Raw genomic sequence first — 12,405 nt, 5'->3', positions numbered from 1 at the left:
AGAATCAGCAACAGGCAGAGGACCCTCTTAGGACAGCCCACAGGGAATGATGGCTGACACCTGGTTCACGTGAGTCATCTGAGACTCCAAAGGCACAGACACTTGCCCAGGGCCCCCAAATGGCCAGTGAGTCCCAACCCTCCCTGCCAGTCTCCAAAGGACACAGACTGTATGAGGGAGTTGTGAGACTTGGCACCCCTGCTGCCACCTGGAGACTCCGCTTCTGTCATACAGATCCCTGCCACAAGGTGAAAGGGAGCTTCTGGGAATACAGCTACCCAAGCAGCTTCCTGGGGGGAGGGTTTGTTTGAGTAGCTGAACTTAAATGTCTGTAAGTGGAGTCTCCATGGATTCAGAAAATTAAAAGACCACGCAACGATGAAAGAGATGTAGCTGCTGGAGATGGAGAGTAAGAAAACCGCTGCCTCGTGGCTCTGCTCAGCAAAGCAGCACTAGGCAGGAAGCCCCAGTTAGACTCCACGGAGCTTGCACAGTGCCCCAGAACACACAACCTTGTTGAATGGGAAAATGAGATGGCCCATCTGTGGCCTCGCCCGGCTGGGGGCAAATGCTAACTGCTGATAACAGCTAGAATTGCCAGTACCCCACAGACTGACTTCAAGTGGGTTTATTACTGTTTTATTAGTTCTCTAGACAGCACCCCCTTCTTGCCTGCACCTTGACAGCTGAAGGCACTGCCCCCACCACCCTTCATTGCCACTGCAGGGCACTATCTGGGCTTTTGGTGCTTGGTGATCCCATTTCAGTAGGTCTCGGTGCCCTCTGCAGCTGCAGCTCCAGTGCTTCTCAAACTAATGTGGGTCGCACAGCGAGCTGGTTAAAATGCAAGTTTTGATTTGGTAGGTCTCAAGTGGGGTTCTGCCTTTTTCACAAGCTCCCAGGGATGGTCATATCGCCTGCCTTCAGACTACACTTTGAGGAAGAGGAGTTTAAAGCAGTGTGTTCCGCATCTTGACACTTTAATCATGTTGACCTCCTCTGCCCCTAGATACAGAAAGAATAGATTTCTAGAGTGGAGTTACAGATATCGAACTATCTGTTTTCCTGGCTCTTATTTCTCTGTTATAATTCAATCCTGAAGCATAATTATTGGTAGGTGAAGCAGGCTAGCATCTTCTCTGCTCATGCTATTGCCCTCTGGATTTTTGTTCTTTTTAAAACTAGAGCACAGTTTCCCTTTCCTTCTACAGGATCATGGTTCTGCTCTCCTGTTGCTATAGAAACCATTCTGGCTTCTCTTTCCTCCCCTCCTCCCTGCCCTTCCTCTCCCACCCTATTTCTTAATTTACTGCACCATTCCACTGTTGTCATGGGGATGAAATGACCGTTTATTTAATTGGCACCTCCAATAAAATGGCAGCTCAGAAATCTAAGTTAATGGGACCCAACTTGAAACATTGATTAGGAATAGCAGAGCAAAGGCATGGTCTGGTTATTTCAAATTGCCATTTCTCTAAGCCTCATCTTGCAGCACATTTTCCCCAATCTTGAAATTCTTTCACTGAGGGACTGAGCAGGCATCTTAAATCAATTCACATAAAAGGAAAGAACTCACCAGAGGAATGTGAATTTTTTTTTTTTTTTTTTTTGGTAACATTGAAAAAGAAAATAGGATCACTCTCCTGCTTTTCAGTATGTTCTGTAGTTTTCTGTATCCCACAAACACACCTAAATAATTCCAGTGGTTAATATTTAATCCCAGTTTATTTAATTTAATCCTCATTAATCCCAGTGTAAACATTTAAGGCCAATGCTTATCTGAGGGTTATCATTCTAATAGGCTCCTGTCTTGGCTTTCTTACCTCTCATTTCTTGTCCAGCCCCTTTCCTGATCTCCAGGAGGCCCAGAGATGGCTTGTTCTACCCAGGACCTAACACATTTCGTGGCACATAGAAAGTGACCCATAATTTTTTTAAGTCAATGGTCAGTGAGATACATACATGAATGACATTAAGCCACCCTTCACCTGCCTGGTGCAGAGTTTCCTACCCACCCCAAGTACTGCCTGTTAGGAGCCACTTCTCCCCTTCAACCCTGGCCCTTTGGAGAAGAGGCACTGTGGCTGACCTTGAGTGGCTTCCTAATCAACTCAAGCGGGGGTCAGGTCCAGCAGGAGCTTCCCACTCCCAGGTCAGACCTCCCCTACCTCTGCTCTGGAAGCTTGGGGGTGGGGGGACAGCAGGGCCTCCAACCACAACAGTGTTTTCTGTTTATCCCAAAGTGCAAAAACTTTTCTCGGTGCACTAGATCTTAAAACATACTGGGGAGCTCCTGCTCTGGGCCACCCTATCTATGCACACTCGAGCAAGCAGTAGTTGGGTGAGGCAGGTTTAAGCCAGGCAGAGCTGAAAGGTGGGCACAATTTTAGGGTTGATTGTATTTGCCTGGCACCCTTCTCTGGGATGAAGCTGACAAGTGGGTGATTGGGCCTGAGGGAGGCACGTGGAGCTCTGTGCTGGTGGTCTAAAGCAGATGCTCCTGCAGAGGGGAGAGTGCCTGTCACAGCTCTGAGTGTAACAGAGTCTAGCCTGAGCTCACTTTAAACCACAGTGGGTTGGAGGAAACTCCGCTCAGATTGAGACCTGTTTCCTTTTCCTCCTCAAAGACTAGCTTTCCTTCCACGTTCCATTTCTAACAGAGGAAGGGCTGTGTGGTCTAGGGTCATGAAACCCTGACCTTTGTGTCTTTCCTCCTTTCTTCTCCCTCAGCACCCATCCTACAGCCCTCCCCAGGAGATGCAGACCAATGGCAGCCCCAATTGCTGTGGGAATGTCCATAAACCATAAAAATCTCCAACAGCTGAGAGGATGGGGAAAGGAGAGAAAACAGTCCCCATGCACCTGCTATGAATGAGACGTCCTTTGTTACGAGTCACTGCTCGAGCGTGGGAGTCCATTTCCACTCCTCTCTCTCCTGACCGGACAGAGGGTGCATCCTTCATCTTTCAAGCCAGAAAGCCCATATAACATTTTTCCTCATAGTTGCACTTCCATCGGGTCCTTGAACACAGTCCTTTTCCCAAAATGAAGATTCTGCCCACTTGACTCTGATCTCTGCCTGGGTTGAAAGAGCTCCATTTGAACCCTACTGTTTCCTCCCCTGGGGTGATAAGGTCTCCAGGGCACAGGACGGGAGCAGGCACTCCCAGGCGTCCTAGAGCAGCTTCGATCTTGGATGCTGTCTGCTCTTATTTGTTCTGCCTGCCTCAGGGGTCACCATATCCACTGTACACTATTCTTGTTTAAGGGCTTAAAGAATCAGTCCCGAGTCAAGCTGAATATCGTGAGGTGTCCTCCAGTGACCACGGTATTAATCAGAAGACCAGACCTTCGCTACCAGCTGGGATTCAGCGTCCAGAACGGAATTGTAAGTGCAACTCGCTTCACACACTTTTCCAAATGTTGACAAAAACATAGCCGTGTTCTGTTTTTGTTTCTTGTTTTATTTTTTTTTCCCCAGCTAGTCCATTCCCCAAAAGCATCCCTAAGGGAAGGAGATAAGTGGATAAAGACCCACTCAGCTCCTTCTTTGGGTAGATTTCCTTTGAGCAGAGAATTCTGTGCCATTCTACGTGGGAAGAGACAGGCCCTGAAGCAGAGTTCGGCAGAGAGGCCCCCCAGCTGCTACCCTGGTAGCTAGGATGTCCCCGCCAAGGGCTGCCTCCTCCCTGGGATTGCAGCTATCTTCCTGGCATTACTCAGAGCCCCTGCTGAACTGCCACACTCCCAAGGACAGGGCAGAGAGAGCTGCTCACTAAGCTTCAAGCTCCCCAGGGGTCCAGGGTGCACCCCAGGCCAAGATCCCTGCCCAGGGCTGTTGTGCAGGATTGATCTGTGCTTAGCCCAGTCACCGTTTTAGCCTGAATTAGCTTTAGGAATGGAGTATTTTTAATCACTTGACTGTCTGCCTTAAATAGTACTTCCTAATGTTTTCTTTTTTTATTATTGTGATAAAATATATATGATCAAAAATTTACAGCTAACAATTTAAGTGGCAGTAAATACATTCACAGTGTTTTACAGCCGTTGCCAACTAGCTGTATCTCTTTCTTCATCCCAAACAAACTGTCCTCAATAATACTCCTTTATGCCCTGGTTTGCCTTGTTCTGTATTCACAGTAACTCTGGGCTGTGGTGGCAACTGGTCTCCATCTGTAACCTTGCCTTCATGGGTTTTGGATGGTACTGCCTTCTCTTTGAATTTATCTTTCTCAACATAAGGACCCTGTTCTTTTTATACGCTTCCCTTAACTTTCAATTAAGAGTTCTTCAGTAATTAAAATTTCATTCCAAGTATGTTGTAAGGTTTAGAAATAGCCTTGAAATTCCCAATTGGAGTTGAAATTTCCAGCCCTGTTTCCTGTGGTCTCTGTATCTCAGTAGCCTGGCTTGCCTGTTAGAGGAACCAGGGTTACTCCTCAGAGGTTTGGTCTGATGTCATCTCTTTACATGTTTATACCTGTTTGCTTTGTTCATATTTGAGTAATGTTAAAAGCTGGCACTGGGGATGTAGCTTAGGGGCACAGCACTTGTGTAGCATATGCAAGACCCCAGGGTTGAATTTTCCAGCACCACTAAAAAACAAAGGTTGCTCAGATATTAACATTGGGTTGCTTAGTGTGAGAGAGAAGGAGGGACAGCTACACCCTGTAGCTCTAGAGATCTCATTTGCCAGCAGCCAAGAGCCTCTATCCACTGCCTGGTTGCACATCACCGTGTTTGAACATGGTCACAGAGCTGGGAAAGCAGAAAGGTACCTTCCCCTACAACTGGCCATACTTTGGAATACAAAGTGGGGTGGCTCATGCAGTTGTGACCCTACAAAAAGGCTGCTAGCTTTAAACAGTTCCATGTTTGAGCCCACTTATGACTCTGGAAATACTAACCAGTGCTACACAGGCTGACAGTCTGAAACACTAGCACCCATGTGACAGGCCCAGAGGATTAACTTTTTCCCAATCAATCCCACCAAATATGCTTGGAAGACTTAATTCTTTGATTCAGCTTGTCGTGAAATCCAGCAAACTACATGAACAAGGTGGCCATGTCAACCTACAGAACCTATTTCCTGTGAAAATATTCTAAGAGATTTAAATACCCTCAGCCTAGCTCCATCTGCTTCTCAGAGATGTGCATGCTGGGGGATGAGGGTCCCAGGGAAGAGAGTCTTTTGACCCCATGGAGATCTGAGACAGGATGCTGCCCACAAGGAGTAACCTGGTGTTTGGCTCTGGTAGATCTGCAGCCTCATGCGAGGGGGAATAGCTGAGAGGGGAGGCGTCCGCGTGGGACATCGGATCATTGAAATCAACGGACAGAGCGTTGTGGCTACCCCGCACGAGAAGATAGTCCACATCCTCTCTAATGCTGTTGGGGAGGTAGGAGGGAGGCTCGGGCTGGGGAAGGGGCTGAGGGAGCCATCTGGTACCCCTTGCATCCTGCTGACCCTGATCCCCATAGTCCTTCCAGGGACCTTCCTATGTGTCCCTTCCCCTTAATAACTGGAACCATCTTGGACCTAAAGTTGAACACACTGTCGAAGAGGTTGTCTGAGGGCTCCCCCACAACATGAAGTCAAGTCACCACTCACCTTCCCTTCCACACACAGAGTGGCAGTGCTCCTGTTGGTGGCTTCCCAAGTTTTCTCCATCTTCCCCCATTAATCCCTGCAAATGTGCTTGGCAGACCTAACCCTTAGAGTCAAGCTGCACCCACACGGTGGCTCTCCTGAAGCCCTGGCTGCCGGGTCCGAGGCTAATTGGCTGTTGCTTCCTTAATGCCAAGGGTGGAAAGGAGGCAGGAGCCGTGAAGCCGAGTCACTTTCCTTCCATTTGAAAGGTTCTCTGTCTTGCCAAGGACTGATCAGAATGAAAACACTGGACTGGGAAAATAAGCCTTCTCTGGTTTCCTTTGTTCACTTCACATCACCCCTGAGCATTACAGAAAGCCTGTGGGTTCTGTTCTTCCTGGGCCACCCTGGGTCCGGTCCCTGTTGGGGTGGGTACCCTGGAGCCCCTCCCTGGAGGAGGCTTCGTCTCTCCCCTCCACTCCATGCTCACATGCGTTTCTGCCCTCAGATCCACATGAAGACGATGCCAGCGGCCATGTACAGACTGCTGACGGCCCAGGAGCAGCCCGTTTACATCTGAGCGTGCCTGGCTCGCCCTCGCGGAGGCTTGCATGGAGGACTCTCCTCATCGTGGTTGTGTTTCTGTGCTGCATCCGTGTGTCCGCTGAGACATTTTCCTCTCGCGCCCAGCATTTGGTTTTACACAGAAAGAGAAGAATCCGCAAGGACCTCTTTGCTCTCTGTCTCTCTCCAGTTTGCTTCCCCCCCATCCCTTAAAATCAGGAAAGTTTTGTATGTGCTCCCTTGAGGATGAATAACAGCCCTTGTCCATCAGGGATATGTCCAGGGCCATCTTATAGGACCTCCCAAGGTGGCTCTCACTGCCCAAGGGGGATCGTCCTACCCCAAGAGACACAGACCGCTTAGAAGGAACTCCCAGGGGCAGTGCAGATGCTCCCTCAGCAGTGCCTAAAACTCAGTTGCTGACCTCTGCTCTCTTCCTATCTCTTGACAGGAATGAGGCAGGAACAGGGACCATCCCACATCAAAGGTATGCACTGTCCACCATGCAGCTGGGGCCCCCTATGTTGTCTCCACCCAGAATTTCTGAGCCAACCTGCAACCTCTTTCATAGGTAGTTTTAGTTTCTACATATACGTGTGGTCTAATACAGGCCTCCTCACATAAGGATAAAGGGAGAAGTGACAGCCTCAGACAGGCTGCCCTGGCACTGCAGAGAGTGGCAATTCACCAGGCAACCGAAGCTCTGCCAGGTACTCTGAGGTCACTGGTCAGTAGATAACGCAGGCAGGTGCCATCTGCCTCTCCGTATATTACACACACACGCTCTCACAGTATCTCACATGCACATTGCCCTGCCCTGCTCTCTACCACCAGGAAGATAAGCTAAAAATCTGGCACACAGAGCCCCTGGAAACCCACAGCCCCTCTCTGGAGACCCCTTACCCTGGCAGGGGGTCAGGCATGCAGAGTCCAATCAGCCTTGTCCTGAGAGAGATGCCGTCTCTGGCTGAGGCCTGGCCCTCCCGATACCACTTGATTGAAAATGTCTTCTCGGACTCCCCCACCCCTGTACACACGGGGGCGGGGAAGGGAGGCAGGGAAGGGAGGCAGGGAAGGGAGGCTGGGAAGGCTGTACTATTCTCCTGGAAGAGAGTGATGGCACGTTTCTGAACCCCAGGTGAGACCAACCTCCTAGTCGTCAGGACCACCAGGCAGGATGTGATATCTGAAAGGCCAGAATAGCCCACAAACCACAAAATTAAGGGGTCAGTAATGACCTCAGATTATGCCTAAGAATCCCCAAATGTGTTCTGGAAATATCTCCATGCCTGGTTGGTCTAAGGGAGCTTTCAGCTGGTGTGGAATGTGTTTGCATCAGGTGCCCCACACTTCTGGATTCCGTCTCAGTTCAGTGTGGATGTTTTAGTAATATTATTCTGAGCCAGTTTTTACTTATTCTTGGTCCAAAGAACTTTTTTCTTTTCTTTTCTTTTTCATGTGGGGTATGACTTGGTTTTGTTTTTGTTTTGTTTCATTCATGACCTCAGTAGAGACAGGGGAAGAAAAACTAATATATTTTGTAATATTAATATAACCCCTGTTCTCTGCATCTGGGATATTTATGTTGTGTCTGTGGAAATAGGAATTCAGTGAGCAAAAGTTAGGTAGGATGTATTTATCTAGAGAACAGAGGAATTTAAGGGAGAAAAGTGATCATAACAAGTTTAGAAATAGGAGACTTCGGCCAGAGAACAATGTCATCCGACCCCCTGGACTTCCTGGACTTTGAGTTTTCTGAATTAAGAATCAAAAAATCCAAATGTTTGAAAGAAATCAGCAGCTGAAGTCTCTGTTTTACCGTAATAAAAAAGCCCCAAATGAAGGGAGGCCACCGGCTGCTGCTGCGGGGCACTGGCTGGGTGGGGCCATGGGAGCGAGGGAAGGGTGATCTAGGACCCTGGACTTGTTCAAAGGAATACTTAACAGAATGCTGCCAGGTGACAAGCCCAAGGTCAACCCACCATAAATGTGAGGATCAGGAACCCCAGTCCGAATTCTATTTGCCTTTCCTAAAATAATCAAATTTCAGAGAGTCTAGTATTATAATTAAATACTAAAGAGTCAGCAGTCCATCTCTGCCCTGCCAGAAGAGACAGTGGGTAGAACAAGAATGAAGCATTATCAGCATTTCAGGCAGCAGAAGCCTTGGAAAATCATTGGAAGGGCTCTTGCCAGTCTGTCCCTAGGGTGGCCCCTTGGGGCACCTGCCCAAGCTCCTAGATAGGACCAGAGAGACCTGCCTGCAATTGGCCCGGGATGGGAACTCCAGGAACACATCCCTGCCCAACCCCTAAGTAATTACAGTGAAGTATCTTCATCCTAATGAGAGAGAAAGAGAAAATACTTTTTATTCCTATTGCACAAAAAAATGTTGGAAACTTCAAGAGGTGCTGAAAAGCCAATTTGTAAGCTCTTCTAGAGGACTCACGTATTTTAGCATAAGAGTAAGAGTATTTCTGCATCACTTTCTGTTGTGCTAATCAATGTGGTTCCTCACACCCGAGTGGAAGCTGTTGGAGCTTGGTACAGGCCCGCCTCGCTGAAATGTGTTCTTCCTCTGCTAACATCAGCCTACCTGTGGTTAACCTCAGAAATGGGATCTCAAGTGTTAGTCACTCTGTGTCCAAAAGTCCCAAAAGAGGTGGTGGTCTCTTTCCCTTCTGACATCCCGTATGTGTGTAGTTACATGTGTAAATATCTCAGCACCCCACATAGCAGGGATGATGTACGTGCAGAGCAGCCTGTCCCCAAAATGCAAGGCACAGAATTACCCTAGCCACTCTGGCCACTGTGCTGGGACAGGCTAGTGATTCAGCTTTGGGGACGGGCTCCCAGATTCACCTCTTCCTCCTGGTCTTCCCAGGATGCACCAAAATCCACCCTGCCTCTGCCTTCTCCAATGGGGACTTTTCAGGGAGCCACCCACCACCAGCCTTGGGTCATGAGAGGAAGAAACCCCCCAAACCAATGCCTGAAGCCCACTTCCCAGAGGATCCCCTCCTCCCTCTCCAGAGTGTGCTCAGCAGGGGTAGAGCACATCCCAGGGCACCTCGTCCCTGTGCACAGGCTTGCTTTCTGAACATTGCCCATCAACACTGGCCTTCAGGGAGTCCAGAGTAACCTACTACCTCCCCCATTGCTCCTCCTCCCTCTACACCCCCACCACACCCAACGCTCCCTGTCGCAAGCTAATGAAAACCCACCTACCTGCAGAGCCCTTCCTGGGTCTCTCCACCCAGTGGTGTGGCCATTACCAATGTTTACAACCAAGGGCCACCTCGTCCTGATGTATCAACTCTCACCTTCACCAGGCTACTTGTTGGTTAGTTTCACCTCCGTCCGCTCCTTCCCTGGCTGGAGTCCACTTGAGCACTCAACCCTTAATTTTATTTCCCCCTCCATCAAGGCAGTGTGTGAGGACTGTGTGGGAATGAAATCTCTTGTACATACTTAGCACAGCACCTAGAGTATGAACTTGTACTCCCATTCAGTAAAGAGGGTGCATAGAGTTTATTGTAAAGCGTCGGGAGAAGTATTGTATTTGTAACAATATCGTTCTTTATATACACAAAACTCAATGATCTCTATATATAAATATAAATAAATATATAAATAAAATATATCTACACGTGAGCCTGGAATGTTGACACCGCACACCCACTGAATGTATTTCCTTTTGACAGTCTGGTCACCGGTCCTGGCCCTCCCTCCCCTTCTCTGTACCGTGGCCGCAGTTGTCTGGTTTGGGGTTGTGATGTATTTAATGTGCTATCTCCTTTATTTAACTGAACGCTAATGTCTGTATAAGAGTTGCTGCAACAATAAACAAGAACTTCATCTCTTGGCCCCGCTGAGTGTCTTATTGTTTCACGACAGGTACAGACCTTGTTGGGGAGGATCATGTCTTTTCCCTAATAGGCCACCTCCTGCCCACTGTGACTACAGGGTCTTGCTGCCCAGAGCCCAGGCTTTTGTTCTGTGAAGCTGACCTGGTTATAAACACAAAAGGCTGTGTTTGCCTGTTGGGCTGATCCTCCCTGGTACTGTCAGCCCCCTCTGAGTACACTGTGAACAAGAGAAGGACCCTCTGGATTTCATACTTTGTATCCTTGAGGGAAGTGAAACAGGAATTAATTCCCCTCTCCTCAACCCCCACAGAAACCTCTAGCGAAGGGAGGGAGGCTCTGTTAAGGGCCTGAGACCTGAGTGGTGGACAGTGGAAAATAGTACCCTGGAGACCCATTGGAAGGTTCTGTGAGAAAGTTCTGAAAGATTTTCAAAGGAATTGCTTTTTGCAATTCTACTTTTCAAACGTCAGCAGCATGACCTTCCTGTATGCTGGAGGTGCTAACAGTATTCAGCCCTCTTTCTAAAGCAGAATACTCTTCACAGTTTTTCTCTGAGAATATCATTGCCTTCAAAAACTTGACACAGGCCCTGTAAGTTCTGTGCATTGGAACTGCCAGAAGCCCTGGGAAAGGGCTCCACCTGGGAGGTGGAGGCTGGGCATTTACAGTGGTCCTGTGGCAGCCTCCTGTGGTCCAGCTCCAGAGGACCCATATTAGTCTGTTTTGTATTTCTATAACAAAATACATGAGGCTGGAAACTTATACAGAGGTTTAGGAAGGAGAGCAAAACAGTTGTACAGTAAGGCCCCCCAACTGTCATCTCCCCACAGAAACATCTATTTAAACAGTTATGCACACACAAAATTGCCTTCACAAGAGCTAAGGAAATCCGATGAGAGATTGCAGTACCTGGTTTTAACACAAGAGACACCCTGAAGAAAGCAGGAAGGAAAGGTTGGTTATGTCATCATCCTTCAACTTTAAGCAGCACAACATGGAAAGAGATGCCTCCCACTTGGGAGAGGGAGAGATAATTAACTGAAGGCTTTAGACTTGAAATCCAGAACCCCCATGGCCCCTGCCTGTGGACATTAGCCTGGTGGCCAAGGGACTGCCTCCATGATCCCTCCTACAACCTCTGGCAACACATATAAAGCAAGACTCCATCTACAGGGAAGTAAGCTCAGGACTTGCCTTAGACTCCACCCAGTAAGGCAGGTGAAACAACACCAGGGAGATCCCAATGGCTCCTGTCCCCAGACTAGTGCCCGCAGAGAGAGGGAGAGTCTGGACCCACACTAGTGCCAGGCAGAGATCAGAAGCCCCAGGAGGATGGGCTTATAGTGCAGCCCAGCGTCATCTCTACCTGTCTGCTGCAGTCTTGGGCCAACGAGTACACCAGATCAGCAGGCAGGCTGTAGCACCATGGGCTTTGGTCCTGTCCTTATACTGCCCTGGTTTCAGGGGGCAATGGGCTCTGGGTATGATCCTGAGTACTGATATGGTTGCCCTTCCCATTCCTACCCCAAACCCAGGCAGCACAATATTGAGAGTTGTTATCCCATGGAGAGAAGAGGGAGTTAGGCACAAGTCACTGCTCAGGAGACTAAGACTGGACCCTCTATGTGAGGCCTAGAACTAGACAGAATTCTGCAATGCCTGATCACAGGTTGGTGCCTGTGGGTGACGTGTTTGGGCCCACCCCATACCAAGCAGAGACTTACAAAAATACACAGCCCTTTTTATGCACTCCCCCATTCCATCCCGAACAACACAGCAACTGCAGATTTGTGACAGACTTGGGCGGGTGGCATCTTCTAAGGCTAAAACAGTGACAATACATCAACCTCAGACTCCTGATGTACATGAGTTTTGGTGCCATCTGGTGCTGTGGCAGTGACCATAGGCTCAGAGAAAATAAATACCCTGCTTAACTTGTCACCACCAGACCTATCCTGCAAGAAATAGCCAAAGGGAATTCTTCAAACTAAAAGAAAGATGAGAATAAAGAAAAAAAATGTAGGAAAGTATAAAGAGTAACACAAATTCAGAATGTTCAAACATAATGGATAAACCCTTTATATTTTTAGTAATACTGAAAAACAACAATTACATTAACATGTTAAGAGATAGGCAATATAACAAGTTGTCAAATGGGATGTCATAAATTCCAAATGGAGAAAGGAATTGAGTGCAAAGATAAAGTTTTTATTAGTATTTTTTACTTTTTTATTTTTCCATCTTTACAATCGAAGTTAACTTGCTATCATTATGAAATAGCTTGTTATAATCAAAAAATGTTTTTTTCTAAGCCTGGTGGTAAATACAGTACAAAAATCTACAAAAAGACACAACAAAAATAAGTAATCAGGGGCTGGAGTT

At 47.9% G+C, this 12,405-nt stretch overlaps 1 protein-coding gene across 4 annotated transcripts in view; it reads left to right on the top strand.

Moving 5' to 3' along the window:
• Nucleotides 1-8,008, top strand: part of APBA1 (amyloid beta precursor protein binding family A member 1) — a 197,332-nt gene extending 189,324 nt beyond the window's left edge. For all 4 annotated transcript variants that reach the window (XM_081280159.1, XM_081280158.1, XM_081280156.1 and 1 more), the window contains 3 exons: nt 3,269-3,388; nt 5,259-5,399; nt 6,099-8,008. In XM_081280159.1, the coding sequence (XP_081136285.1) occupies nt 3,269-3,388; nt 5,259-5,399; nt 6,099-6,170 (333 nt within the window). In that variant the 3' untranslated portion in view covers nt 6,171-8,008. The remainder of the gene's footprint in view (nt 1-3,268; nt 3,389-5,258; nt 5,400-6,098) is intronic.
• The last annotated feature ends 4,397 nt before the right edge of the window (nt 8,009-12,405 follow it).

This window comes from Spermophilus citellus, assembly GCF_964194105.1.
Source record: "Spermophilus citellus genome assembly, chromosome: 2".
NCBI classification, from domain to species: domain Eukaryota; kingdom Metazoa; phylum Chordata; class Mammalia; order Rodentia; family Sciuridae; genus Spermophilus; species Spermophilus citellus.
The sequence above is the reverse complement of the archived record's forward strand: the minus strand, read 5'-3'. Positions and strand labels throughout refer to the sequence as shown.